The sequence below is a fragment of the Oncorhynchus keta genome, chromosome 32, assembly GCF_023373465.1.
Source record: "Oncorhynchus keta strain PuntledgeMale-10-30-2019 chromosome 32, Oket_V2, whole genome shotgun sequence".
NCBI lineage: Eukaryota > Metazoa > Chordata > Actinopteri > Salmoniformes > Salmonidae > Oncorhynchus > Oncorhynchus keta.
In genome coordinates, this window is record NC_068452.1 from 7,969,901 (window position 1) to 7,997,503 (window position 27,603).

General features: G+C 44.0%; 2 protein-coding genes across 2 annotated transcripts; both read right to left on the minus strand.

Annotated features, from left to right (window-relative positions):
* Positions 1 to 11,291: 11,291 nt before the first annotated feature.
* On the minus strand, positions 11,292 to 16,646 carry LOC118364980 (beta-2-glycoprotein 1-like). The gene is made up of 8 exons (XM_035746842.1): positions 16,308 to 16,646; positions 14,260 to 14,436; positions 13,618 to 13,714; positions 13,321 to 13,397; positions 12,781 to 12,969; positions 12,001 to 12,180; positions 11,621 to 11,818; positions 11,292 to 11,516 (listed from the first exon to the last, which is right to left on the minus strand). Exons 1-8 carry the CDS (start codon positions 16,375 to 16,377, stop codon positions 11,452 to 11,454), a joined length of 1,053 nt encoding a protein of 350 aa, XP_035602735.1. The 5' UTR covers positions 16,378 to 16,646; the 3' UTR covers positions 11,292 to 11,451.
* A 474-nt stretch (positions 16,647 to 17,120) lies between these two features.
* LOC118364979 (beta-2-glycoprotein 1-like) lies at positions 17,121 to 20,795 on the minus strand. Its single transcript, XM_035746841.2, has 8 exons — positions 20,630 to 20,795; positions 20,334 to 20,513; positions 19,909 to 19,999; positions 19,745 to 19,821; positions 19,456 to 19,647; positions 18,480 to 18,659; positions 17,571 to 17,768; positions 17,121 to 17,284 (listed from the first exon to the last, which is right to left on the minus strand). Exons 1-8 carry the CDS (start codon positions 20,697 to 20,699, stop codon positions 17,202 to 17,204), a joined length of 1,071 nt encoding a protein of 356 aa, XP_035602734.1. The 5' UTR covers positions 20,700 to 20,795; the 3' UTR covers positions 17,121 to 17,201.
* Positions 20,796 to 27,603: the final 6,808 nt, after the last annotated feature.

A 27,603-nucleotide genomic window follows, 5' to 3' on the forward strand; every position in this document is an offset into this window, starting at 1 on the left:
TCAACCACTAACTCCTCCATTAGGTCACTTGGGGCCTCAATGGCGAAACACATGGCAAAAAAACCCAATTAAATTGTGGTGCGATGCTACACATTCATCTGATTCGGGACTCAACAGGGTGTGACCACATGAAAAGAACAGCAAAAGCATCCGCCCTTGGAGCAGCGCTATCACAGATCGGCCAGGAAAAGAACCGTAGCCGGTTTTCACCACATGTACTGTTTTCCAACCAGTCGGCCACACGCATAGATTAAAAGCTAGCGACATTAAATGGTTGACCACCTGTCTCAGTCCCCTCTCTCTGGCCTACAAAGAGACCACGGGGAGATTCCCTTCCGCCGAAATGTGCCACCTGCTTCCTTTAATGTCCAGCGACTTTTTTCCCCCAGCGACTTTTTTTCCAACCACAATAGCTCACTTTGTAACCAGTGCCCAGTTTAGCTATGAGGCAACATCAAACACCCGCCATCATATTGTGTCCTGACTTCATCTCAGCTGCAAAGTGACGCACTGTTTTAAATCTGGCAAGTGGACCTCATCAGAAGTTGTTTTCTTCATCGGCCTCAAGAGACATCAGTTGGACAAGCGAGTTTTCTCTCTGTCTTTTCCCCCAAATGAGATGTTGTGGATTTCTATACTGGCTCTGGTGTTTGTTCAGTGAACATTTGAGAATTCAAACATTTTGAATTAGACCATTCATATCTACCTTTTTCAACTAAGGCTGGAGAGAAAAAAACATGTTTTTTTGTTGTTAAAAACAAATGAAGAAAATGGTGGTTCATGCTGTACAGTACATCATTTGACATTCTGGGCCTCAGTATCAAAGCCTCTACAAATTCCTTTCATGCGGTAGAGTTGAAAGGCAACACTAAAACCCTTCAAAGCAATCAAACATTCAAACTGTCTTAGACTACAATACAAACCACACTAACATGGAAATTATGTGTCAAGTGCAATGTTTTCCAAGCTCTAAGATTTAGAGTTTGTACATTACTGCATGTAGCATCATCTTGTAATATCATCTTGACTGATATTTGGAAAAGTTTCATAGTTCACGCAACACAAACGCGTTTGTAAAATATATGGGATTAGTCACTTCCCACGGGGCAAAAACCTGTTGAATCAATGACGTTTCCACGACATTTCAACAAAAAACAATTCAATGTGATGATGTTGAATCGATGTGGAAAACTGATTGGATTTGTTTAAAAAAAAGTCCTCAACGTCAGGGAATTTCGTTTTTTTCCCCACCTGACTTTTTAACCTGCAGCAAATCCAACGACATGGTGAATTTTTTGTTGTTGATTTCACAACTCAACCAACCAAATGTAAATCAAATCTAGAACAGACGCCTGCCTGTGCCCTGTGGCTCACTTGATTCATCAATCCATTGACCCAATGTTCAAATCAATCTGATACTTCAAAGGAAAACTTGTTGGATGTTTCACAATGAATGAGTCATACAAGTTGTCAGGCAGGCCAAGGCCTTTTGTCGTGGGAACCATTTAGGATGGGAGAGCCTTGACACTTGCGTTCAAGGGGCAGCTTGAGGACACATTGTATGACTTAGACCGAGAATGTTCTAGTTGTGTAACCACAGCCCTACGAAGTCCTTTACAGAGCCAGAAGAAGAGAGAACTGAAAAAAATCACTCATTTCAGAGGATGATTTCTTCTCCCCTGAATATCTGTCATTCTCTCTTTCTCCTTTTCTCTCCCAGGCTCTTTCGCTCTCGCTCTCTCGCTGTCTCCCTCCATCTTTTCCTCTCTCCTCTGTCCTCTCTCTGTCTCCCTCCGTCTTTTCCGTCTTCGCTCTCTCTCCCTCTTCTTGTGCTCTTTGCTCAAGGCGAGCTCTTTCATCTTTTGTTCCCACCAAAACAGTCACCCATGACACTTAGGAGTCCATTTAACTTGAATGGAAAAATAAAGACCATGCATCGGGCCGATCCGTTCGGTATAACTAAATTACAGTAATGATGAGCAACAGAGATTATTTGAGACGCCCTATGGGTCAGTGCGAGCCCCTTTGATGGGAGTTTATCAAATTGAACACAGCACATCGCTAGGGGTAGAGAGAGAGAGAGGGAGAGAGAAAAAGAAAAGAGAGAGAGAGAGCGAGAGAGAGAGGGAGAGAGAAAAAGAAAAGAGAGAGAGAGAGAGCGAGAGAGAGAGGGAGAGAGAAAAAGAAAAGAGAGAGAGAGAGAGAGCGAGAGAGAGAGGGAGAGAGAAAAAGAAAAGAGAGAGAGAGAGCGATCGAGGGAGAGAGAGCGAGGGAGAGAGAGAGAGAGAGAGAAAAAGAAGAGAGAGAGGGACAGTCAGTGTTACGCCAAGTTGCGCTCAGTGTTAAATGTAACGGTGCAAGTCAAAAATGGAGAGAATTACATCAAAGGCGACATTCAACAGTGGGATTTTCCAACTCAGAGAAAAAGGCTGACTGTCATTGCAGTTACTGTAAGCTCGGGCACGGTTCTTTTTACTTCCCAGTTTTTGAAATTAGAGAAGGTTTTCTTTTCTCTCTCATTTTAAATGTCACATAGGTCAATAGATCAGGCCTAATGTGCAGTGGGTAAAAAAAAAAGAATGTAGTTGTATGATCTATGTCACCTGCATTGTAATGCACCCCCTTCGCAAGAACCACACGTGAACCCAGATGGGATCATAAAAGAAGGTGACGCTTTTCCCCCATGCTTTTACTGTGGTCCTGCTATTGATATAAGAAGAGCATGTTTAAGAGATCAAAGGGGATGCTGGTTTCTAGTAGTAAGGTGTTGCCCTATTTCAACTAAGGCCAGCAGGCAGGAGTCACAAGGTAGGCTACTGTAACCTAACACTTACAGGTAATGGAGCAAGGTTGGGCTTTCTTGTAAACACTTGTGGTTTTCATGTGGAATATGATATTTGAGAACTCCACAAAATGGCCACCATCTTTTCTCCCTCCACTTCCCACAAGTGCCTGGCTGTGCTTCAAACCGCCGCCAACAATACCACCTGTCTTTTTCTAATGTGCAGTAAACAATGAAAACACACTTCAAACGTTATCCGCTTGGCACTTGTTTTTCCTACTTGCCCAAACTGTTTATCTTAAAGGCATTTATCAAGCCACCTTGAGGCATTGTTTGCAAGTAAGCCACTTCCTTCTCTTTGGCTTGTGTGTATCAGGGCTGTGTCACCCTAAACCACATCTCTTTCAGCGATCAATGGCAACTTCCTGCTACTGCCAAACACTATAGACATGAATCATCTTATAGGCCTACTGCATATAGTTGAAAGAACAGTAAGGGCATGGCTGATGGAAACTCCTTCCGGCACCAATGGGGCTGGTACTTCACTTTGTTCATTTGGAATACTGTTTTGAGTACATTTTAGTAACATATTTACCGGGAGTTTAGCATTTTATATTGATAAAGTTGAACCACAGAAACATTTAAACTTTTTTTCAAATGCCTTCAGAAGTAAAAAAAAAAATAAATAAAATTTAAAAAAAAGTTTAAAAAAAAGAAAGAGCTTATACAATGGTAATCAAATCCTTCTTTAACTGCCCAGATGCATTATCAACCAAAACCCTGTGATGGGGAAAAGGATTGTTTCACTTAAAAGCATGTCTTTTGTTCTGGTTATCTGCCTCTCCAGCTAGATTTGGTCCAGATGGAAGTCAAGTAGGTCTCTCTCTCTCTCCCTCCCTCTCTCCCTCCCTCCCTCCCTCCCTCCCTCCCTCCCTCCCTCCGAGAGCTTCCACGTGTGAGGTGGGCATACGAGGGTCATGTGGGACCGTACAGTATTGTGTACGTTTGTATAATCCAACCACGGCACACCTTTATTTGTGGTCTACTAAAACACGACTGAAAACCAAGCCATCATCTGGTAATCCTCTAGCAAAGGTCATCTGCAACATAACCAGACATCAGTTTTTATAAAACATCAATTACTCAAAATGAATTTCATTCAATAGGAAAGAAAAGGGTTGTGATTATAGGTCACACTTTGAGCTTTTAGATCTGATAGCGTCCAATTCAAAATATCCTGCCAAAATGGGCTGGAAACCCAGCACGCTTCTGTAAATATTCTCTACGGCTCTGGCAACATCAGCCATGTTTCTGGTGACTTTAGAACAGCGACCAGATGTCCTTTGATGTCCGCTGATCCCACTTTGTAGCTGACAACAAATAACACACACTTTTATTACACGGGAAACATTTGATGCTTTCACATTTCTTCCCCTAATCCTTTACAGTTTGTCCTCAGTGGGGGGAAACCGATGAGCTCTCTCTCTATCGCCCTGATTGTCTCTCCTTTTTCTTTCTTTCTTTCTTTCTTTCTTTCTTTCTTTCTTTCTAATCCTAGAATAAAGGGACTTGGATACCACTTGAAAAATTGGATTCTGAAATAGCTAGAACCACATCTGAGAGAAAGACAGAGAATTAACAAGACACCACCAACTCAGGGCAAAAAGAGAGAGAAAAAAAGCATATTGTTCAATATGGAGACCCAGAAGTATAATCCTGTAATATAAAAGTCATCCGGAGGCAATGAAACAGACTCCAAAGCAACTTTCTGAAGGCGGCCAGAGAGGAAAATAAAAACTGTTGTCAGACAACACATTTGTCCTCTCTAGCGACTAGACCTCGTTTGGATCTTGTGGCTTCCGAGAAGAGACACGATGGCTATCTGTGATACTTTGTGTGTGTGTGTGTGTGTGTGTGTGTGTGTGTGTGTGTGTGTGTGTGTGTGTGTGTGTGTGTGTGTGTGTGTGTGTGTGTGTGTGTGTGTGTGTGTGTGTGTGTGTGTGCGTGTGTTAGACCAGCATTAGCAGTGGACGGATAGTAACCAGCGTCATTGCTTTTCAAAGGGTGACTAAACCCCTGTCTCTTTCATGTGGGTGACGACGTGACCTTGCTTGGTCTACGGAGGACGCCGGCCAGGCACCTCAGTCCGGTTATAGGCAGCGGTAGGGCAAACAATACCAGGGCCTGGTGCCATCCACCCCTCCATCCCTCCATCCCCAGCTGCATCCTCTCAACGAAGCCTCGATTGAAGTGGATTCATTTATTTATTCCGCTTTCACAAGACTGACATGAAAGACTTGACTGTGTGTTTCAATGTATTGTAACGTTGTTATCTAAAGAAGGCTTGAGGAAGACACCCCAGAGATCAAAGCTGTGTGGAGACACAAAGTGGAGTCACGTTAAAGTGTGACACACGTCATGACATCTACTGGTTTCCCAGTAATACTCTCAGACTGGATTTCTTAGTTGTGACGGGGGGGGGGGGGCACCCTATTCCCTATGGGCCCTGGTCAAAAGAAGTGCACTATAAAGGGAGCCATTTTGGGATGCGGACATAACACTAAATGAGTGGCACATACATGGGCATCTACCACACAGCTCCACGAGTAAGCACCTAAAACTACACAGCTTCTGCACTTACTAACGTGGTCGAGGTCGGCCATTTTCCCTGACTGAGACAGAGAATGGCAAAGCCTCACGTCTTCACCCTGATTAAGAAGTAGGATTAGTCCTGCCAGGAGAGACCCGGGTATGGTGGAGGTGTGGGTAGAGAGAGAGAGGTGTGGGGGATGAGTAAAATAGGGGCTAAAACCAAATCAGGGAATGAAGACTTATCCACAGTCGGCTGAAGAGTGTTCCAAGGCCTGAGAAAAGAGGAGGCACGGAATCAGATAAAAAAATAGAATTGAACCATTCACTTTGCATAAATCTCACCAAAGCCAACTGCCCAGGTGTTGTCAAAAATCTCTCTCTCTCTTTTTTCATCTATTTATTTGTTATTTAACCAGGTAAGTTGACTGTGAACACGTTCTCATTTGCAGCAACAACCTGGGGAATAGTTACAGGGGAGAGGAGGGGGATTAATGAGCCAATTGTAAACTGGGGATTATCAGGTGACCGTGATGGTTTGAGGGCCAGATTGGGAATTTAGTCAGGACACCGTGGTTAACACCCCTACTCTTACGATAAGTGCCATGAGATCTTTAATGACCTCAGAGAGTCAGGACACCCGTTTAACGTCCCATCCGAAAGACGGCACCCGACCCAGGGCAGTGTCCCCAATCACTGGGCTATTTTTTTAGACTAGAGGAAAGAGTGCCTCCTACTGGCCCTCCAACACCACTTCCAGTAGCATCTGGTCTCCCATCCAGGAACTGACCAGGACCAACCTTGCTTAGCTTCAGAAGCAAGCCAGCAGTGGTATGCAGGGTGGTATGCTGCTGATAATTCTTTAATCTAGGATTCTTTCTAATCCTAGATTAAAGGGACTTGGATACCACTTGAAAAGTTGGATTCTGAAATAGCCAGAACCACATCTGAGAGAAAGGCAGAGAATTAACAAGACACCACCAACTCGGGGCAAAAAGAGAGATAAAAAAAGCATATTGTTCAATATGGAGACCCAGAAGTATAATCCTGTAATATAAGTCATCCGGAGGCAATGAAACAAATCAACCTTTCTGAAGGAGGCCAGAGAGGAAAATAAAAACTGTTGTCAGACAACACATTTGTCCTCTCTAGCGACTGGGCCTCGTTTGGATCTTGTGGCTCCCGAGAAGAGACACGATGGCTATCTGTGATACTTTGTATGTGTGTGTGTGTGTGTGTGTGTGCGTGTGTGTGTGTGTGCGTGCCTGCGTGCGTTAGACCAGCATTAGCAGTGGATGGATAGTAACCAGCGTCATTGCTTTTCAAAGGGTGACTAAACCCCTGTCTCTTTCATGTGGGTGACGACGTGACCTTGCTTGGTCTACGGAGGATGCCGGCCAGGCACCTCAGTCCGGTTATAGGCAGCGGTAGGGCAAACAATACCAGGGCCTGGTGCCATCCACCCCTCCATCCCTCCATCCCCAGCTGCATCCTCTCAACGAAGCCTCGATTGAAGTGGATTCATTTATTTATTCCGCTTTCACAAGACTGACATGAAAGACTTGACTGTGTGTTTCAATGTATTGTAACGTTGTTATCTAAAGAAGGCTTGAGGAAGACACCCCAGAGATCAAAGCTGTGTGGAGACACAAAGTGGAGTCACGTTAAAGTGTGACACACGTCATGACATCTACTGGTTTCCCAGTAATACTCTCAGACTGGATTTCTTAGTTGTGACTGGTCAAAATAAATCACCTTGGAGGTGCCCCAAATGGCACCCTATTCCCTATGGGCCCTGTTCAAAAGAAGTACACTACTAGGGAATAGGGAACAATTTGAGGTGCACCCCCAAAACATTAAACCAGTGGCACATACAGTACATGGGCATCTACCACATAGCTAGAGTGAGTTTTTGTGGTCAAGGTCGGCCATTTCCCCTGACTGAGACAGAGAATGGCAAAGCCTCACGTCTTCACCCTGTTTAGGAGGTGGGATTAGTCCTGCCAGGAGAGACCGGGGTGTGGTGGAGGTGTGGGTGGAGAAAGAGAGCGAGCGGGAATGAATAAAAGAAGGGCTAATACCAACTCAGGGCATGAAGACTTATCCACCATTGACTGAAGCGTCTTCCCGAGTCCTGACATAAGAGAAGAAAACCACAGCAGGGGGAGAAAGAACCCCCGTTATAAATTGGCATAAGTCTCACCAAGCCAACTGCCCAGATCTGCCCAAATCTCTCTCTTTCTCTCTCCCCTATGGAATATTCCTTTGATTCCAGAATCATGCTGGTTCGCTCATCGAAGCAGTTCCAACCCACCAAGGTGGAGTCGGCTGCCTTTGCAGTGTTTGGTTACACTGAATTGTATGTCGCCACCACACCACCTGCATTGCTGTCTACTGCTGGTGGGAAGAAGGTAGCCTCAATATGAACCATTGACTAGGCTACAGCTCGTGCGTCAGCCCAGGCATTGCTGACTGGTCCTCTGATCCTCCCCTCACAACAGCGGGATGTTCAAGAAAACAAAGTCCCTCATTTGGATTAGAATAATCGTTCGTACTTTAATATTACCTAAACGAGGCCAACCATCTGACTCGGGAAAAGGACTGTTTGGTTTTGAGAGCAAGATCCTCACTCTGTCCATCGACTCTATCCCACCCCGATGGCACTGCCTCAGGTTGGCCACTAGCTGGCGTGAGTGGACAACTTGAGGCAACTTGGTGGTTATGCAGACATGAGGTGAGGCATTTTTCAGGCGTTTTTTCAGAATGCCGTCAATTAAGGTTTTCCCTTATGATGTTGCAATATGTCCGTTATATGCGGTCGCAAATCTTTCGTGGGTGGAATTGGGAAAAACTCACTCTGGGAACTTGCCAAAGCAAAATCCCAGTATTCACCTTGGGGGAAAAAAACGGTCAGAATTATTTATCTTTCAGAACTCCATACCCACATGTTCCTCCTATTTCCTCCCATCACCATTGTGTGGGATTAACCAAAGCCAGTAGATGCATCTGTCACCCTAAATGAGCCATAGACAAAGAAGGGAGCTTTAATGAGTGTCTGGGAGAGAACAGACGAGGTTCTGCCCATCAATTAGGACTGCTTAGACTAGTGGCCTTTGAAGTGTACTGGACTCCAAGTCCCAGCATGCTCTATGGCATAGACCAGGGGTGGAGGACGGGAGGCCTCCTGAGGTAATACATCACCACACCTCAGAATACAGATTAGAATGGAATGAGATTCTATTTCTCTGATCATTTCAACCTAACTTCTTTCCTTCGCTTATACAGTATCTTCTGTTAGAAATAATTTTGCTAGAAATTCCAACTGCAGGAGCCTGTTCATGTCTCCTGTATCTTGCACTTCAGCCCAATCCAATACTGGGTGTTTTTGCTTCCCAGGCAGGTGTAGCTCACAATCTAGGCTAGTGGCCATGTACTGTATGAAACAAACAATTCATATCAACTCTCACATAAAACACATTCTAAAACATCAATTATTGCTTCTCCATCAACTCAAATAACTCCAAGCAAATGATCAGAATTTTTCCTCGCATTACCACCTAGCATTACCACTAATGATGCTAACGATAGCAAGCATACTGGATACTGCGTGTTCATGTCTTCAACCACGAAACAACGTCTAGTCCCCTTAGGACAACTCATCTCACTTGGATGGATTTTTGCCACGGAGGGCTACTAAGAGAGGGGACAAGAGAGAAAAGGGGGATAGAAAGCGAGAGAGCAAACAAGTGAGAAGAGAGCTGGAGAGAGAGAGACAGACCGAGAGAGAACGCGAAAGACGGGAGAGAGAGAGAGAGAGAAAGACAATAATCGTTTGGAGTCAGAAAACACATTTCAAAGAGGCTCCAAACAGCCTGCATGTGAAATCGGATAGCAACTAATAAAGTGCATCTCTTCACAACAATAAATAATGCATCAAAGAGGAAACAACATGAAACACAGAGACGTGTTTGATCTTCAGAAAGACGGAGAAAAGGGTTTAGTAACGGACGTCAGTGCGTTGCGTTCATGTCATGGAGGAGCGCTCGTACCAGGCCTCATTTAAAGTCAATATCTAAAGAACTTCTCCGCAACTTTGCCAACGTGTGGTCCGGATGAATATTATGTGAAATAAGTTGAATGCATTTGTGTGAAATCGATAGTGTCGGGCTATAGTTGGTTGGTGAACATGCTGTCGTGTTTGGAAGTGTCCTGAAAACAGTTCAAGTGCGGCCCTGGCTCGCCCTGAGGCAATGAATAAATGCATTTTCCATCTATTTTTCCTTGCTATGGTGTGATACGTGAACAGAGACAAATTCTTACAACACCAACACCCCCCACCACCCCTCTCGGTCTCCCTCCATTCAGTAACCAATGGGAACCCTTGTGACTCCACCTACCAGTCGGCCTCTGCAGTTCTTTCATGTCCTGCCTCGCTGCCCCAGTGGGGATGGAGAGTCAGTTCTCATGACTCAGTACAATCAACCGGCCGCCCCCGCGAGGGGGGATAGTTCTGACCACCGGCTGGCGGCCAAGGACAGAGGATCAAACTAACCACATAGCGGGGCAAGAGCAGCAGGGGGGTTCCTCTGCTAATCTCCGTTAGAATTGACATGCAGAGCGGTTTGGGTAAACGGGACAGGGTTGCACTGTGGCCGGCTTGCAGTCGACTGTATGGTTTTAATATGAACCACTGGATAGGAAGGTAGAGTTCAGTTTTGTAGTAGAAATGTACATTTTGGGAGCTGACTTGTGTTGTCTGTTGACAGTGTGTGTGTGTGGTGTAGCAATGAGTTTGGTGTGTATTTAGTGTGGTGTAGCAATGGGTTTGGTGTGTATTTAGTGTGTGTGTGTGGTGTAGCAATGCGTTTGGTGTGTATGTAGTGTGGTGTAGCAATGAGTTTGGTGTGTATTTAGTGTGGTGTAGCAATGGGTTTGGTGTGTATTTAGTGTGTGTGTGTGGTGTAGCAATGCGTTTGGTGTGTATTTAGTGTGTGTGCGTGGTGTAGCAATGCGTTTGGTGTGTATGTAGTGTGGTGTAGCAATGAGTTTGGTGTGTATTTAGTGTGGTGTAGCAATGGGTTTGGTGTGTATTTAGTGTGTGTGTGTGGTGTAGCAATGCGTTTGGTGTGTATTTAGTGTGGTGTAGCAATGCGTTTGGTGTGTATTTAGTGTGTGTGTGTGTGGTGTAGCAATGCGTTTGGTGTGAATTTAGTGTGGTGTAGCAATGGGTTTGGTGTGTATTTAGTGTGTGTGTGTGGTGTAGCAATGCGTTTGGTGTGTATTTAGTGTGGTGTAGCAATGCGTTTGGTGTGTATTTAGTGTGTGTGTGTGGTGTAGCAATGCGTTTGGTGTGTATTTAGTGTGGTGTAGCAATGGGTTTGAGTTGAGTGTGTGTGCGTGGTGTAGCAATGGGTTTGAGTTGAGTGTGTGTGCGTGGTGTAGCAATGCGTTTGGTGTGTATGTAGTGTGGTGTAGCAATGGGTTTGGTGTGTATTTAGTGTGGTGTAGCAATGCGTTTGGTGTGTATTTAGTGTGGTGTAGCAATGCGTTTGGTGTGTATTTAGTGTGGTGTAGCAATGGGTTTGAGTTGAGTGTGTGTGCGTGGTGTAGCAATGCGTTTGGTGTGTATGTAGTGTGGTGTAGCAATGGGTTTGGTGTGTATTTAGTGTGGTGTAGCAATGCGTTTGGTGTGTATTTAGTGTGGTGTAGCAATGTGTTTGGTGTGTATTTAGTGTGGTGTAGCAATGGGTTTGAGTTGAGTGTGTGTGCGTTCATGTTTGAGTTTTTCCTGACCACTTGACCTGACAGAGTATCTCACAGCTGCACAACACTGACATCATGTGACATCATTTGGAAATTGAGTTTATGCTGTTGTTTTGCAAGTCTTGAGTAAGATGTTGGGTCAAGTCATCTACAAAGATACAAGCAAACAGTATATTTTATTCATCGTAAAATTAGTTCTCTACAGAAAAATTATTCCGAAGAACAAAATGGATAGCATGACATAGAAATACACATGACATTTAATTCACAGGCAATCAATGTTCTTGGTCTCAATGTGCTTTGTCATGCACAGCGTTTCAGCACTGGGCTATCTCAGATGGCAGGGAACCATATTTGAATTTATATTGAATCACAGTTGGTTCTAGAAAGGAAAACACACACAGACATCATGAAGACTTGATGGTTAAATGTTGTTTTATATAGAAAATAACAAAAAAAAAAAAAATGCTTGCGCTCTAGTCTCACCTTCAAAGCATTCTGGGATCTTGAGTTTTCCATTGATGCATTGGGTTGACACTGCATAGCCACACTTCTTCTCCTCGTTCATACAATAGACCAAGACGACGTCCGCATGCGAGATTCTATTGGGCTCGAAATCCTCTATCCAAAATGTCTTTCCATTGTAAAGGATGCGTCCTCTTTTAATACCTACCTTGCAGGAAGCTGTGGAACAAAGAGTGAAATTACGATCAATAATTATAGTATTGGCTCAGGGAGCTAGGTGGATATTACTATTTAGAATTTCAAAAAACGGCAACATTCAGCTATTCAAAAACACAGATTTGACAGGTTACCAAATAAGTTTGGTTAAACAAAATACAAAATTGCTAAATCAGTGGTCCTACCCCTGCAAACTGGCTCCTTTGACCAATCCCCTGTTTTAAGACATTCAATCTCCACAGGCCCATCCAGGACATAGTCTACATTACATCCATATTTGACAGTCTCCTTGAAGCCGTACTCCTTCTTGTCGGTATTGGTCATGTAGCCGTTGTTGATGTCTGTTGGAGCTGAACAGGTCACCACTGGAAACAAACAGAGGTCAAGCAGGGTTAGTGTGTGTTCAGAATACCACTTTAACTTTGTCCACAAAGCAAGTCACTTGTCATTTATTACCACACGAAAAGGTGCAATTTGTATTTCATTTCATTTCTCCAGGAGGTATCAGACATATCTGGCCAAAACTAAAACAAACAAACGGTTACACGAACCAATAACCATCCCCCTCAGCTTACAAAAGTTCACGAACGAAAGTTACGAATTTCTAAGGTGACATGAAGCGCTCAGCAATAAAAATAAAGATGTTTTATTGTCACATGGAGCAAGTTAGGGTTAAGTGCCTTGCTCAAGGGCACGTCGACAGATTTTTCACCTTGTTGGCTTGGGTATTCAAACCAGCGACCATTTGGTTACTGGCCCATCGCCCTAACCCAGGGATGGGCAACTGGCCTCTTTGTAGGCCTGAGTACCAATATATGTATATATATATATATTTTTTTAAATTAATAGTAAATATCCTTTATTTTGTGTGTGTGTGTGTGGGGGGTGCCCATCCCTGCTCTAGGCTACCTGCCGCCCTAGCAATACAGCAGATTAGAGCCTATGACTGATAACACTGTACCTACATTTACATTCTGGTGGCTCAGTCCAGTTTCCGTCAGTGCTGCACGATCCCTTCTCATTGCCTATGAGGACAAGTGGAGGGAAACACACATAGGTCCCCCCAAAACCAAACACAATCGTTTCGCCTGTGAACTTGCTGTCGTAGACCATTTTCCCATATTTAGGTATTGGAGGAAGACCACACGTCACCGCTAACAGAGGGGAGAGATTTCATTCACATGCTCATTAAATCACACACATTTGATTGAAATACATGATATTCTCTCTCTCTCTATATATATATATATATTTTTTTTAAATCAGAGACATACGATGTAACATATGAGTAGCATAGTCTACAGTAAAGCCATTATTCAAATCTCCGTTTTACACTTCATAGAATGCTCTTCACAATTACAGCAATATGGCCACGTTTACATTGTGCTTACAGGCTTGCACGTATCAATGTGAGTTTGTATGCATTTATCAATGTGAGATCATGTTGAATCGTTAGTGCTCAGTGCTAGAGCAGCTATGTATTTCAGTATAAGGCAGACACTTACGTGTGCACGTCGGTGGGGCATCACTCCATTGTCCGTCGTACAAGCACTCAATGGTACTGGCTCCTTGCAGGGTATACCTGTAGACAACATTACCGTAACCTGTCAAGTTATGTACTAAAAAAACAAAATAACATAAAGTACACACTATATTAGGTGTATGGGTATACAGTGATTTCAACTTTGACCTACTTCACATGTGTTTGATACAATAACATGTTATCGACTTTGACAGCACGGAGAGGTGGCCAGTCGTCAACGAAACGCTAGAATGGAATTTGTAAATGCTCTTCCCCATACCCCTCGTGGCAGGTGTAGTTGATGACACTCTGATAGACAATGTCCACAAACTCCATGTCTCCATGGCCCAGCGCTTCTGGGAGAGAGCAACTCATTGCTGCATCAGAAGTTAAGAAAAAGAAAAAAGAAAAAGAGAGTCAGTCAGCATTGCTCAACAGTTCCATCAATACGAGCATCAACTGATCCTCATTGTAACATATTGCATCTCCACTGATAATACTTGCAATGTACTGAGTATCAATTGATAATACTTGCAATGTACTGAGCATCAATTGATAATACTTGCAATATACTGAGCATCAATTGATAATACTTGCAATATACTGAGCATCAATTGATAATACTTGCAATATACTGAGCATCAATTGATAATACTTGCAATATACTGAGCATCAATTGATAATACTTGCAATATACTGAGCATCAATTGATAATACTTGCAATATACTGAGCATCAATTGATAATACTTGCAATATACTGAGCATCAATTGATAATACTTGCAATATACTGAGCATCAATTGATAATACTTGCAATATAGTGAGTATCAACTGATACACTGATTATTATTTTTTTGAGTATGAAATTAATATACATGAACAGTAATACTGTTTCAGGTCAAACTTGATAAAAGCGTCCTACTTGAGCATGCGAGTCTAGACTTGGTCCAGTCTCCGCTAGCAGTGCAGCTGATTATGCGAGAGCCTGAAGTGGGTGTGTACCCTCGTTTACACGACAGCACCACCACGTCTCCGGGGGAGTACACCCTCTGGAGCCCCTCCAGTTCCATACCGTCACCCAGGGGCGGGCGGCCACATTCTGAGGGGGCAGACAAGCAAAGGGACGGGTCAATAAAACACACACACACACACACACACACACACACACACACACACACACAACACACACACACAGAGAGAGAAAAAAAACATAGATTAACCAAAGAAGTGCCCGTGCAACTCCCCAGACATTCTGTTGACATTTTACGTAATGTCTAGTGATAGTTTGTTGAGCATAAAAAGGTAGGTGGACTATTAAAATAAAGTGTATTTTTCCTTTCAGCTTACAGTAACACAAGCCCATTTGTCTCAACACACTCTGACAACATGCTCACTGAGAGTACGGAGGAATATTGAACAGCATACAGCGCAGAAACACAACAGGCTTCTGAAATCAAGAGGTCAAAACACTGGAACGTAAAATGAACAAAAATACAAACGCAACATGTAAAGTGTTGCTCCTATGTTTCATGAGTCTTTCATACGCACAAAAATCGTATTTCTCTGAAATGTATTGCACTCATTTGTTTACATCCCCGTTAGTGAGCATTTGTCCTTTGCCAAGATAATCCATCCACCTGACAGGTGTGGCATATCAAGAAGCTATCATTACACAGGTGCACCTTACGCTGGGGACAATAAAAGGCCACTCTGAAATCTGCAGTTTTGTCACACAACATAATGTCACAGATGTCTCAAGTCGAGGGAGTGTGCAATTGAATGTTCATTTCGCTACCATAAGCTGCTTCCAATGCCTTTTTTTTTTAGAGAATTTGGCAGTACATCCAACCGGCCTCACAACCGCAGACCACTTGTAACCATGTCAGCCCAGGACCGCCACAACCAGCGGGATCGTCTGAGACCAGCCACCCGGACAGCTGATTAAATTGTGGTTTTGCACAACCAAATAATTTCCGCACAAACTGTCAGAAACCGTCTCAGGGAAGCTCATCTGCATGCTCGTCGTCCTTACCAGGGCCTTGACCTGACTGCAGTTCGGCATCGTAACTGACTTCAGTGCGCAAAGGCTCACCTTCGATGGCCACTGGCATGCTGGAGAAGTGTGCACTTCAAAAATGAATCCTGGTTTCAACTGTAACGGGCGTTGTGCGGTTCGCTGATGTCAACGCTGTCAGAGTGGCCCATGGTGGTGGTGGGGTTATGGTATGCGCAAGCACAAGCACAAGCCATGGACAATGAACACAATTGCATTTTATCGATGACAATTTGAATACAAAGAGATAACGTGGCGAGATCCTGAGGCCCATTATCGTGCCATTCATCTGCCGTCATCACCTCATGTTTCAGCATGATAATGCACAGCCCCATGTTGCAAAGATCTGTACAAAATTCCTAGAAGCTAAAAATGCCCCAGTTCATTCATGACCTGCATACTCACCAGACATGTCATCCATTGAGCATGTTTGGAATGCTCTGGGTGGACACGTACGACAACATGTTCCAGTTCCCGCCAGCAATATCCAGCAACATCACAAAGCCATTGAAGAGGCATGGGACAACACTCCACAATCAACAGCCTGATCAACTCTATTAGAAGGAAATGGCGCTGCCAATATCCAGCAACTTCACAAAGCCATTGAAGAGGCGTGGGACGACATTCCACAATCAACAGCCTGAGCAACTGTATTCGAAGGAGATGGCGTCGCACCGCATGAGGCAAATGGTGGTCACACAAGATACTGACTGGTTTTCTGATCCACGCCCATACTATTTTTTTTTTTAAAGGTGTCTGTGACCAGCACATCTGTGACATGTCATGTGACATCCATAGATTAGGACCCAATGAATGTATTTCAATTGAATGATTTCCTCATATGAACTGTAACTCAGTTTAAATTGTTGCATTTCTATTTTTGTTCAGTGTCGAGACCGTAATATAAGTTACTATACCTTTCTTGGTTGTCACTGGTGTATACAAGGCAAGCAGACAGAGCAGCGGCAAAGACAGACTTGGTGCCATCGTCTGTGGTGTGGAGAGAGCGTCTCTCCTCTCTGGTTTCAAGGGTAAAACAAAAAAAAAAATGTGGAATGTCGTTGGAGCTCCCAACTTTTTATGTTCTCGAGGTAATTGGATAAGGGTCGATGACAACGCCGAATGAGGCAACCGCTGGCTCTTTGACTATTTACGTAATTTACCGTAAAGCACCAGACCTTTGTGAACCTGACCGTTGCGCCACCCCCATTCCTAGTACACATCACCAGTTTTCTGTAACTCTTCACCAAATCATGGTTGCCAGATCCATTTAGGTGGTACAATAAAGTTGACTGAAGCTATTCTAGCAGTATAACATTGATGTGGCTAGATGACGCAGGTCTACACACGCAGACCTACTACTATGAATATGTATGTGTGTGATTTTTATCTGTGAACAGAATGGAATGCATTTGTAATCTCATACAGCTTCTGTTTGTTGTTCTTGTTGCAAAATTGCAAGAGTTCAATCCGATATTGAGTTCAAGTCAAAACAAAAAGGTATGTTTACTCTTGGTTAAAAAGTAACTTGTTTTTCTCTCAAAACTGCAGTGCCCTTTGTGTATGAGCAGAGATTACAAATACTGTAATCCTATACTGACATCTAGTGTCATTTTCAGGTAGCATGTACTTTACAGGCAAATTCAAATTCAGGCTCATTCAAGTTATGGATATAATCAACAGGTTATTAGCAAAAGCAAGGCTGGATTATTTGGACACAAAGTCAAATAGACTGTTAAAAGATGTTTTAATATTTTTAAGTCATATTTATTTGTAATTTATTTGCCATATTTATCCTCTTTATATGGTGTTTATTTTGTTAGGTCGGCTTGACACATCGCAATCTCAGATGGAAGTGATTTGGGCTTGAGGGTGTACTCCATCTTGCCTGGTTCTAAGAGAAAGACAAGACACAAAACACGTTTGTCATTTTAGTTGTGAGAATATTAAGGGCTCAACTAAACAGCTTTGGGAAGCTTTGAAAATGTGATGGCAGCGACCACAACACATTTTACTGGGTTGTGTTCATTTGTCATCAAACGGAATAAAATGGACTGAAACACGGAGAGACTACGCGTGTCCAGTAAGAAAAACCCATTTTCGATTTATGTAGTAAAATGTTTTAAAACTTGCATGCCATAATGAACGTGACCATGTTATTTTGGTACGAAGGGCCTCACCTTTAAAGCATTCTGGGGTATTGAGTGTGCCGTCGATGCACTGACTTGCTACTGGAATGCCACACTTCAACTCCTTGTTCAGACAGTAGAACACAACAGGCTCCCCATGAAGGACTCGATTGGGTTTCAGATCACCAATCCAGATCTTCTTGGCGTTGTAGAAGATGCGACCTCTGTTGATGTTAACTTTACAGGGGGCTGCGGTAAAGCGAGGACAAGCAAAGCAACATGACTCTCCGTTTAGCATTGAATAGAATTAAATGTAATAGATCATGGACATTTTTCATTTTCCTCTGTATCAGTACCCAACCTGAAACACCACGTATACAATAGGTTGGGAGCAACACATGGTCAGCCACACAGCAGCGACCCCGGAGAAGTTTTGGGAATGCAGTGCTTTGCTCAAAAGGCACAAATGACAGTATTCTCTCATTACGCAATCATTTCAGTCACCAAAGATGAAATAAATGGTTGCCGATACACATCGAATCACATGCAAGTCAACAAGCTGGTTCGATATACAGACACACACAAGTGACATTCCCAGAAGAGTAACAAAGAGTGCAACCTGGTCTATGACTCAATGGCTCAGGTGTGAACTTTCCCCAATGCACAGCAGAGGAGGCTGGTGGGAGGAGCTATAGGAGGTCATGCTCATTGCAATGGCTGGAATGGAATAGACAGAACCTCGTCAAACGTGGTTTCCATATGTTTGATACCGTTCCATTTAAACCATTCCAGCCATGACAATGAGCTCATCCTCCTATAGCTCCTCCCACCAGCCTCCTCTATGTACAGCTCTAGGGTCAGCTTCCCCTCCTCCAATCATAATCTTAACCATTAGCGGGGGAAATGCAAAACTGACAGAAGATCAGCGTCTAAGGGCAACTTCACCCTACACGGACTCACCTCTACAAACGGGCAAAGCGGACCAGTTGCCTGTATTCTGACACTGTATTTCCTCAGAGCCGTCCAGAACGTAGTGTTCCTGGCACTGGTACTTGACCTTCTCCTTGTAGCCGGCCTCCCTCATCACAGCAAAGGTGATGATGCCGTGGTCTATCGTTGGTGGGATGGAGCAACTCACCTCTGCAACAGGTCAGATAGGTAATGGGCTAGTGAAAGTGTATTAGCAATGCAATATTGTCAGGATTAATCTAAATGACAGAAATCATTTTTAAGGCATAAACAGAGGAAGACAGGATTATGCAAATTAAGCAATTATCGTCGCTTGGAGTGGATGAACAGTTAACAATAACCATTGTAACCAGAATCATCGTCAGGGCCGGTTCCAGGCATCAGCGGTTCCCATGCCGCCCTCCCCATTTTATTTTATTTTATTAGTATTTATTTTTTGGAATCTCAATTTACTGTTGAGAGTTAGGATAATAGAATACACAAAGTGCAAGTTCGAAATTTGGTTGTGCATCACTCAATTAACCATGTCAGCTAACAAAGATTGGTAAATTAGTCTAGCCAGCTATCTGTCTGAATACCAACCAGGCACGCAGGGCACGTGCCCAGGGGCCCTGACCTCCAAAGGGCCCCTATTGATTTTGTTAGTCACTCTCACTCAGATATTATGAACATGGCATAAGTAATGGCAAAATGTGTTCAATTGCAGGAAAATAGCTTTCAAAAAAATGATCTCCACCCCATGGATAAACGGGAGAATTGCAGGGAATTAACCATAAAACATTTGGGAGGGGCAACCAAATCTCATATAGGGCTCCAAAAAGGCTAGACCCATGTAATAATGGGCCCCCATAAGATCATTTTATCAGTGGTTCCACCAGATGTCACTCAAAAACTTCTCAACCAATGACATTTGTTCATGATGGAACAGACAAACCATTTGGCATGTGCTGCCACTGTCTGCACCTACCCTTGCATACCGGTGGCTCAGTCACGTTTCCACTGGCCAGACACGATCCTCTCTCGTTGCCAATGGGAGCTCTTGGCGGCAAACACTCATACGTCCAACTCTGTCCGTACTGGATTTCATTGCCAGTGAACTTCTTATTGTCATAGACAATTTTACCATGCTTCGGTGCTTGAGGCAGAGCACAACTCACAGCTGCAGGGAAGAAATATTTTAAATAATCAAGACTATATTGACATATTTAGACAAAGAGTGGAGAAAAGCAAGGTTACGTTCTGGAGGTATAGTATACCTTTACACATTGGTGGTGGTGCACTGAGGGTACCATCGTGTAAACACACGCTCTCATTGGCTCCTATCATGACGTACCTGAAGAACACACATTCTTATTGGTCTGAGATGCATTGAGTCAGCAAAATGTAGTCAGAACTAAACCGCACTGTATTTCCCCCTCACCCGTCATCACATGTGTAGTTGAGTACACTCTTGAATGGCACGTCAATCATCCCTGGCTTTTGCATAGGCTTGGGGAGAGGGCACATCTTTGCTGTGTCAAAAAATGGATTAGCTTCATGTGGATATAATTTATGCATTTCATGCAAAAAAAAATGTTTGGGGGTCCTATATCCCTAGCTAAAGTATGGACTGTCCATGGTACTGTATAGGTGACTTTAGCGTTCCAAAATTCTCAGAAACACTCCCAAAATTCCCAGGTTTTCCAGTTGGAAGATTCCTTAACAGTGACTTAATAAGCAAGAAATCTGGAATCACCCACCCAGGATTTGTGGAAAACCCAGCAATCTACCTGAATTTTTGTGAACATAGGTGGATTTATTCTTTACATTGTGTAATGGATGTTTTGCGAACGGGGTGGAGCTTACGAGAACACACAAGGTCCAGTTTGGTCCACTCTCCCGAGGCAGAGCAGGTGATCCTGGCAGTCTTGCCGGTCCCAGGTGTGTATCCACGCTCGCACGCCAGGGTCACCTCTTCTCCAATCTCATACACGCGCTTCAGACCCAATGCATCGATGCCGTCGGTCACAGGCGGACGGCCGCACACTGAGGTGAAAAACACAGGTGAAATAGGGCTAAAGCATATAGGTCACTGAATCTGGTGAACCAACACTGTAATATCTATTCTGTAGTATCTATTCATTCCAATTAAATCCCTGTACCTTTCTTGGATGTCACTGACGTATGCAAGGCAAGCTGACAGAGCAGCAGCAAAGCCAAGGTTGGGTTCATCTTCCGGGGGAGGGTTGAGAGAGACTGTGTGCGTTCTGTCGGGCGGTGGACGGTGAAAAATGTAGATGGTCCGTTCAAAAGCCCTGAAAGTCTGAGCCAATGAGATCGTCGGAATTAGGCTTCCAATCGATTGAACCCAAAGTTCAAAGCACATGCATGTTTACTCTCGAGTTGAAGGATAACTTTCACTCAGTACACTACACAGACACCCACACGACAATGACCCCGAATCATAAAATGTAGCAGCTGTATGACATGCAGGTTTCATTCATGCAATACTAATGCTAAACTCTTTTTTTTTTTTTTTTTAACTGTCATTCGAATTTGATTTCGAAAGGGGGAGGTTGTGCAGTCTTGCCCTGCCTGTGTCGTTCAGATAGAACAGGTTACGCCTGAGTCAGATGGTATTTATTTTGGCTATTGCCCAATGTGCATACTGTTAATCTACTACTAATGTATTGGCTTGATATTTAGCATTACAATGGCACCATTCGAATCACCAAGACAACTATTTACATCTACACTTTGAGCACTAACACCCGTCTTGCCTTCTGCTGAAGGCTAACTATTTGTTAACCGAATCATAAATACGAGGACAACAGTGGGACATAGATACTTCTTAGGAATTGGCAGAGAACAGCACGGAGGTCACAGACAACTGTAGTAGGACATGTACTGGGTGGGGTAATTGGACACAGGGTAGTCCATTTTTTCCCCCATTCGCTCTTCTGCAGGTTTTACTATGCAATGTCTTCCATCCTAGCCATATTTCCTCATCTGCTTGCATGCACCCTCCCTAATATATATATATATATATAAGGGTGTTTTGGTACTTCTTGTATGCACTATGCTTTCCCACGTGCTAACTTTTAGTATACCACAGGTCAACATAGTCTACCAGTCTACAGTGGTTGCTCAACCACAAATTGAGATGATGCTGCGGGACTGTCTATCCCCCTGCCCTATAGCCACCAGTCAGTGACAACAGTGGTAGGTGGATCGTTTGTCCAGATCTGCAATACTGATCATACCACACATAAAAGCATTCAAAGCTGCGTCGATTTATAGTGCAAATTGACAAGCAATAGGAATAGCTGATAGGCAGCGGAGAGGCATCACTGCAGCATGAAAGTACAGTAAAGACAGGCAGCTCAAAACATCTTTATCAGGGCACATGGCGACGCCACGGAGGCAGATGGCTCAAAACATCTTTATCAGGGCACATGGCGACCCCACGGGAGGCAGATGGCTCAAAACATCTTTATCAGGGCACATGGCGACGCCACGGAGGCAGATGGCTCAAAACGTCTTTATCAGGGCACATGGCGACGCCACGGAGGCAGATGGCTCAAAACGTCTTTATCAGGGCACATGGCGACCCCACGGGAGGCAGATGGCTCAAAACGTCTTTATAAGGGCACATGGCGACGCCACGGGAGGCAGATGGCTCAAAACGTCTTTATAAGGGCACATGGCGACCCCACGGGAGGCAGATGGCTCAAAACGTCTTTATCAGGGCACATGGCGACCCCACGGGAGGCAGATGGCTCAAAACGTCTTTATCAGGGCACATGGCGACCCCACGGGAGGCAGATGGCTCAAAACGTCTTTATAAGGGCACATGGCGACGCCACGGGAGGCAGATGGCTCAAAACGTCTTTATAAGGGCACATGGCGACGCCACGGAGGCAGATGGCTCAAAACGTCTTTATCAGGGCACATGGCGACGCCACGGGAGGCAGATGGCTCAAAACGTCTTTATAAGGGCACATGGCGACGCCACGGAGGCAGATGGCTCAAAACGTCTTTATAAGGGCACATGGCGACGCCACGGAGGCAGATGGCTCAAAACGTCTTTATAAGGGCACATGGCGACGCCACGGAGGCAGATGGCTCAAAACTTCTTTATAAGGGCACATGGACGCCATGGGAGGCAGATGGCTCAAAACGTCTTTATAAGGGCACATGGCGACGCCACGGAGGCAGATGGCTCAAAACGTCTTTATAAGGGCACATGGCGACCCCACGGGAGGCAGATGGCTCAAAACGTCTTTATCAGGGCACATGGCGACGCCACGGAGGCAGATGGCTCAAAACGTCTTTATCAGGGCACATGGCGACGCCACGGGAGGCAGATGGCTCAAAACGTCTTTATAAGGGCACATGGCGACGCCACGGGAGGCAGATGGCTCAAAACGTCTTTATAAGGGCACATGGCGACGCCACGGAGGCAGATGGCTCAAAACGTCTTTATCAGGGCACATGGCGACGCCACGGGAGGCAGATGGCTCAAAACGTCTTTATAAGGGCACATGGCGACGCCACGGAGGCAGATGGCTCAAAACGTCTTTATAAGGGCACATGGCGACGCCACGGAGGCAGATGGCTCAAAACGTCTTTATAAGGGCACATGGCGACGCCACGGAGGCAGATGGCTCAAAACTTCTTTATAAGGGCACATGGCGACCCCACGGGAGGCAGATGGCTCAAAACGTCTTTATCAGGGCACATGGCGACGCCACGGAGGCAGATGGCTCAAAACGTCTTTATCAGGGCACATGGCGACGCCACGGGAGGCAGATGGCTCAAAATGTCTTTATAAGGGCACATGGGGTCTCCACGGAGGCAGATGGCTCAAAACGTCTTTATCAGGGCAAATGGCGACGCCACGGAGGCAGATGGCTCAAAACGTCTTTATAAGGGCACATGGCGACGCCACGGAGGCAGATGGCTCAAAACGTCTTTATAAGGGCACATGGCGACGCCACGGGAGGCAGATGGCTCAAAACGTCTTTATAAGGGCACATGGCGACGCCACGGAGGCAGATGGCTCAAAACGTCTTTATCAGGGCACATGGCGACGCCACGGGAGGCAGATGGCTCAAAACGTCTTTATAAGGGCACATGGCGACGCCACGGAGGCAGATGGCTCAAAACGTCTTTATCAGGGCAAATGGCGACGCCACGGGACGCAGATGGTAAGAGTCTCTGCTATTTATTATTCAAGGGGCAGGCAAGAGAGCATAAACAAGGTCAGAGTCCAGGAGGTACAAGGTCAGGGCAGGAGGTACAAGGTCAGGGCAGGAGGTACAAGGTCAGGGCAGGAGGTACAAGGTCAGGGCAGGCAGTATGGTCAGGGCAGGCAGTATGGTCAGGGCAGGCAGTATGGTCAGGGCAGGCAGTATGGTCAGGGCAGGCAGTATGGTCAGGGCAGGCAGTATGGTCAGGGCAGGCAGTATGGTCAGGGCAGGCAGTATGGTCAGGGCAGGCAGTATGGTCAAAACCGGGGGGACTAGCAAAAGCGCGATAAGGAAACAACAGGCGCACGGGGAAAAAAAACGCTGGTTGACTTGAACGAGCCACAGATAAACAGGGAACAACCGGAATAAATACCCAGGGACTAATGGGGAAAACGGGTGACACCTGGAGGTGCGTGGAGAAAATCACAAAGTCAGGTGAAACAGATCCGGGCGTGACTCCCTTATTGATCTTGTTTCGGGACAATACAAGTATCCTACATAGACTAGCCTACAACACTACAATGCAATCAATAATGTCTTCATAGTTTTAAAGTGATTACAACGTACTACAATAGGCTGCAGTGAACATATCATTAGAATAAAGACGCAAAATCCAAGTGATTTGAACATTTCATTCCAAGTGGATCTACTCTCGATAGTTTATACTGGTCTAAAGAGGAACAGTAGCAGGCCAGTCTGGCTGTATTTTTATTTATTTTTTTCCTGATAGTGAGTCTGTTGCAGATCATCATTCTCCAAAATCGTCCTATAATAATGTGGCCACGTGTGCTCCCGGCAGACACAGTTATTCACGAAAGTTTAACACGCATTCCTTTCCAATCAGAGCGGCTATTCCTCACGCACATAGAATCTAACCCTTTCAATACAACCTAAATATTTCTCATTTAACTTTCAATATGTATTACCTGTTATACGTGGCATAAACACAACCAGTCACAATGTTTCAATCTGATTACGCTACATCAAAAGTCTTCCACAGGCATACTCATACTCATTTCCTGCGTTCTCAAAATGGCTTGACATTAACCAGGTATCCAGCCAACCTTTTAATGCGAGTCAAGTACATGATGGATTAAAAAAAAAATGGTAACAGCACATTCATTGGAAAACGTTCGAAATGTTGACCGAACAAAATACGCTAGACAAGGTGGGTTCTTTTTGCATAATTAAAATTCGTTATTCGAGAAATGGCGTTGGAAATGCTTTTATATTGGTAAAATAACTATCATATTGAAGTAAACTTGGGAGTCATGTGATATGTTGTGTGGTCCTCCAACTAGGATTCAGGAAAGCATGCAGTTTATTAGGCTTACAAATTAAATACATTCTAATGAACTTCACAGGGTGATGAGCTTGATGCTCCTTTCAATAAATATCGAGGGTCTTATTCTGGTGACATGATGATAGATGCTTGGCTGCCATTTGACAAATCAAAATAATCTCGCAATTTGGTCCACAATAATCTCATCATGTAGTAGGCTATATCTGCGAGCTATTGCATAGAGCCACGTGCCAATACTAGAATGGGCACATTCGCTATACCTACGCAACATTTTTTTGTGACATCCATCAGTAGGCCTAGAGTTTAAAATGCGATGCTTCAATTGTAATTATTCGGTACATGGTAATTTAACCGAAAATGTATTTTTATGTGCACTACCTATTTCAATGCACAGATGTGTATCCGCAACAAGTCAATTTGATGGAAGAAACTCTGATAGGAAAATGTACATATTGTTTTTATGCAGATTTGAGCATAATAGCGTGAAAATCTGTTGCCAATTGGATGGAAACCTAGCTATAGACACCCTAAAGACTAGTGTCACTTTGATTATGCCTGCATCATGGTTCACCAGCAGCACCAAACATAAAAAATAAATAAACTACAGACCAGACAAAACAACCTTGTGAGAATTGTACTCCCCACTCATACTCATCTGGATGTCGAGCATTTTAAGCAGCTAGCCTGGATATCTGAAAAAAAAAAAAAGAGTACGATTAATGAAATTTGTTCTAGTCCACAGCATTATCACAGACTCAGCCCCTGGGTACCTATCCAAATATTTTTCATTTGTTAGTGATGTTCTCCAGCCTAATACGAGAGGCAAAGACTAATATTCACTGTTTTAAATATAAAAAGAGTCTATCGGGTAAGAACGCATTTTAATATACCATCATTGTTGAGTGGAACAGACTACCACAGTAACTCAAAGCCATACCAACCATAACCACTTTTTTAAAGAATGTCAAAATCTGGCTAATGTGGAAACAGTAGAACATTTTTTGTCTGTATCTATGTATGAATCTATTTGTGTACGTACACTACCAGTCAACAGTTTTAGAAGGCCTACTATTTCAAGAGTTTTTCATTATTTTTACTATTTTCTACATTGTAGAATAATAGTGAAGACATCAAAACTATGATATAACACAAATGGCATCATGTAGTAACCACAAAAGTGTTATATATTTTATATTTGACATTCTGTAAAGTAGCCATCCTTTGCCTTGATGACAGCTTTGCACACTCTTGGTGGCATTCTCTCAACCTGCTTCATGAGGTAGTCACCTGGAAGGCATTTCAATTAACAGGTGTGCCTTGTTAAAAGTTCATTTGTGGAATTTCTTTCCTTCTTAATGCATTTGAGCCAATCAGTTGTGTTGTGGCAAGGTAGGGGGGTATGCAGAAGATAGCCCTATTTGGTAAAAGACCAAGTCCATATTATGGCAAGAACAGCTCAAATAAGCAAAGCGAAACGACAGTCCATCATTACTTTAAGACATGAAGGTCAGTCAATAGGGAAAATGTCAAGAACTTTGAATGTTTCTTCAAGAGCAGTCACAAAAACCATCAAGCGCTATGATGAAACTGGCTCTCATGAGGACCGCCACAGAAATGGAAGACCCAGAGTTATATCTGCTGCACAGGATAAGTTCATGAGAGTTACCAGCCTCAGAAATTGCAGCCCAAATAAATGGTTCACAGAGTTCAAGTAAGACACATCTCAACATCAACTGTTCAGAGGAGACTGTGTGAATCAGGCCTTCGTGGTCAAATTGCTGCAAAGAAACCACTAATAAAGGTCACCAATAAGAAGAAGAGACTTGTTTGGGCCAAGAAATATGAGCAATGGACATTAGACCAGTGGAAATTTGTCCTTTGGTCTGGAGTCCAAATAGGAGATTTTTGGTTCCAAACGCCATGTCTTTGTGAGAGACGTGGTGTGGGAGAACGGATGATCTCTGCATGTGTATTTCCCACCATAAAACAATTCAAGGTTCACATTCAAGGTTCAGAATTCAAGGTTCACTTAACCAGCATGGCTACCACAGCATTCTGCAGCGATACGCCATCCCATCTGGTTTGCACTTAGTGGGACTATCATTTGTTTTTCAACAGGACAATGACCAAGGACACCTCCAGGCTGTGTAAGGGCTATTTTACCAAGGAGGAGAGTGATGGAGTGCTGCATCAGATGTCCTGGCCTCCATAATCCCCAGACCTCAATGAAATTGAGATGGTTTGGAATGAGTTGGACCGCAGAATGAGGGAAAGACAGTCAACAAGTGCTCAGCATATGTGGGAACTCGCTCGAGGCTGTTGGGAAAGCATTCCCGGTGAAGCTGGTTGAGAGAATGCCAAGAGTGTGCAAAGCTGTCATCAAGGCAAAGGGTGGCTATTTGAAGAATCTCAAATATAAATATACATTTGATTGGTTTAACACTTTTTTGTTTACATTATTCCATGTCTTATTTCATAGCTTTGATGTTTTCACTATTATTCTGCAATGTAGAAAATAGTAAAAATAAAGAAAACCCCTTAAATGAGTAGGTGTTTTAACTTTTGACCGGTAGTGTATTTG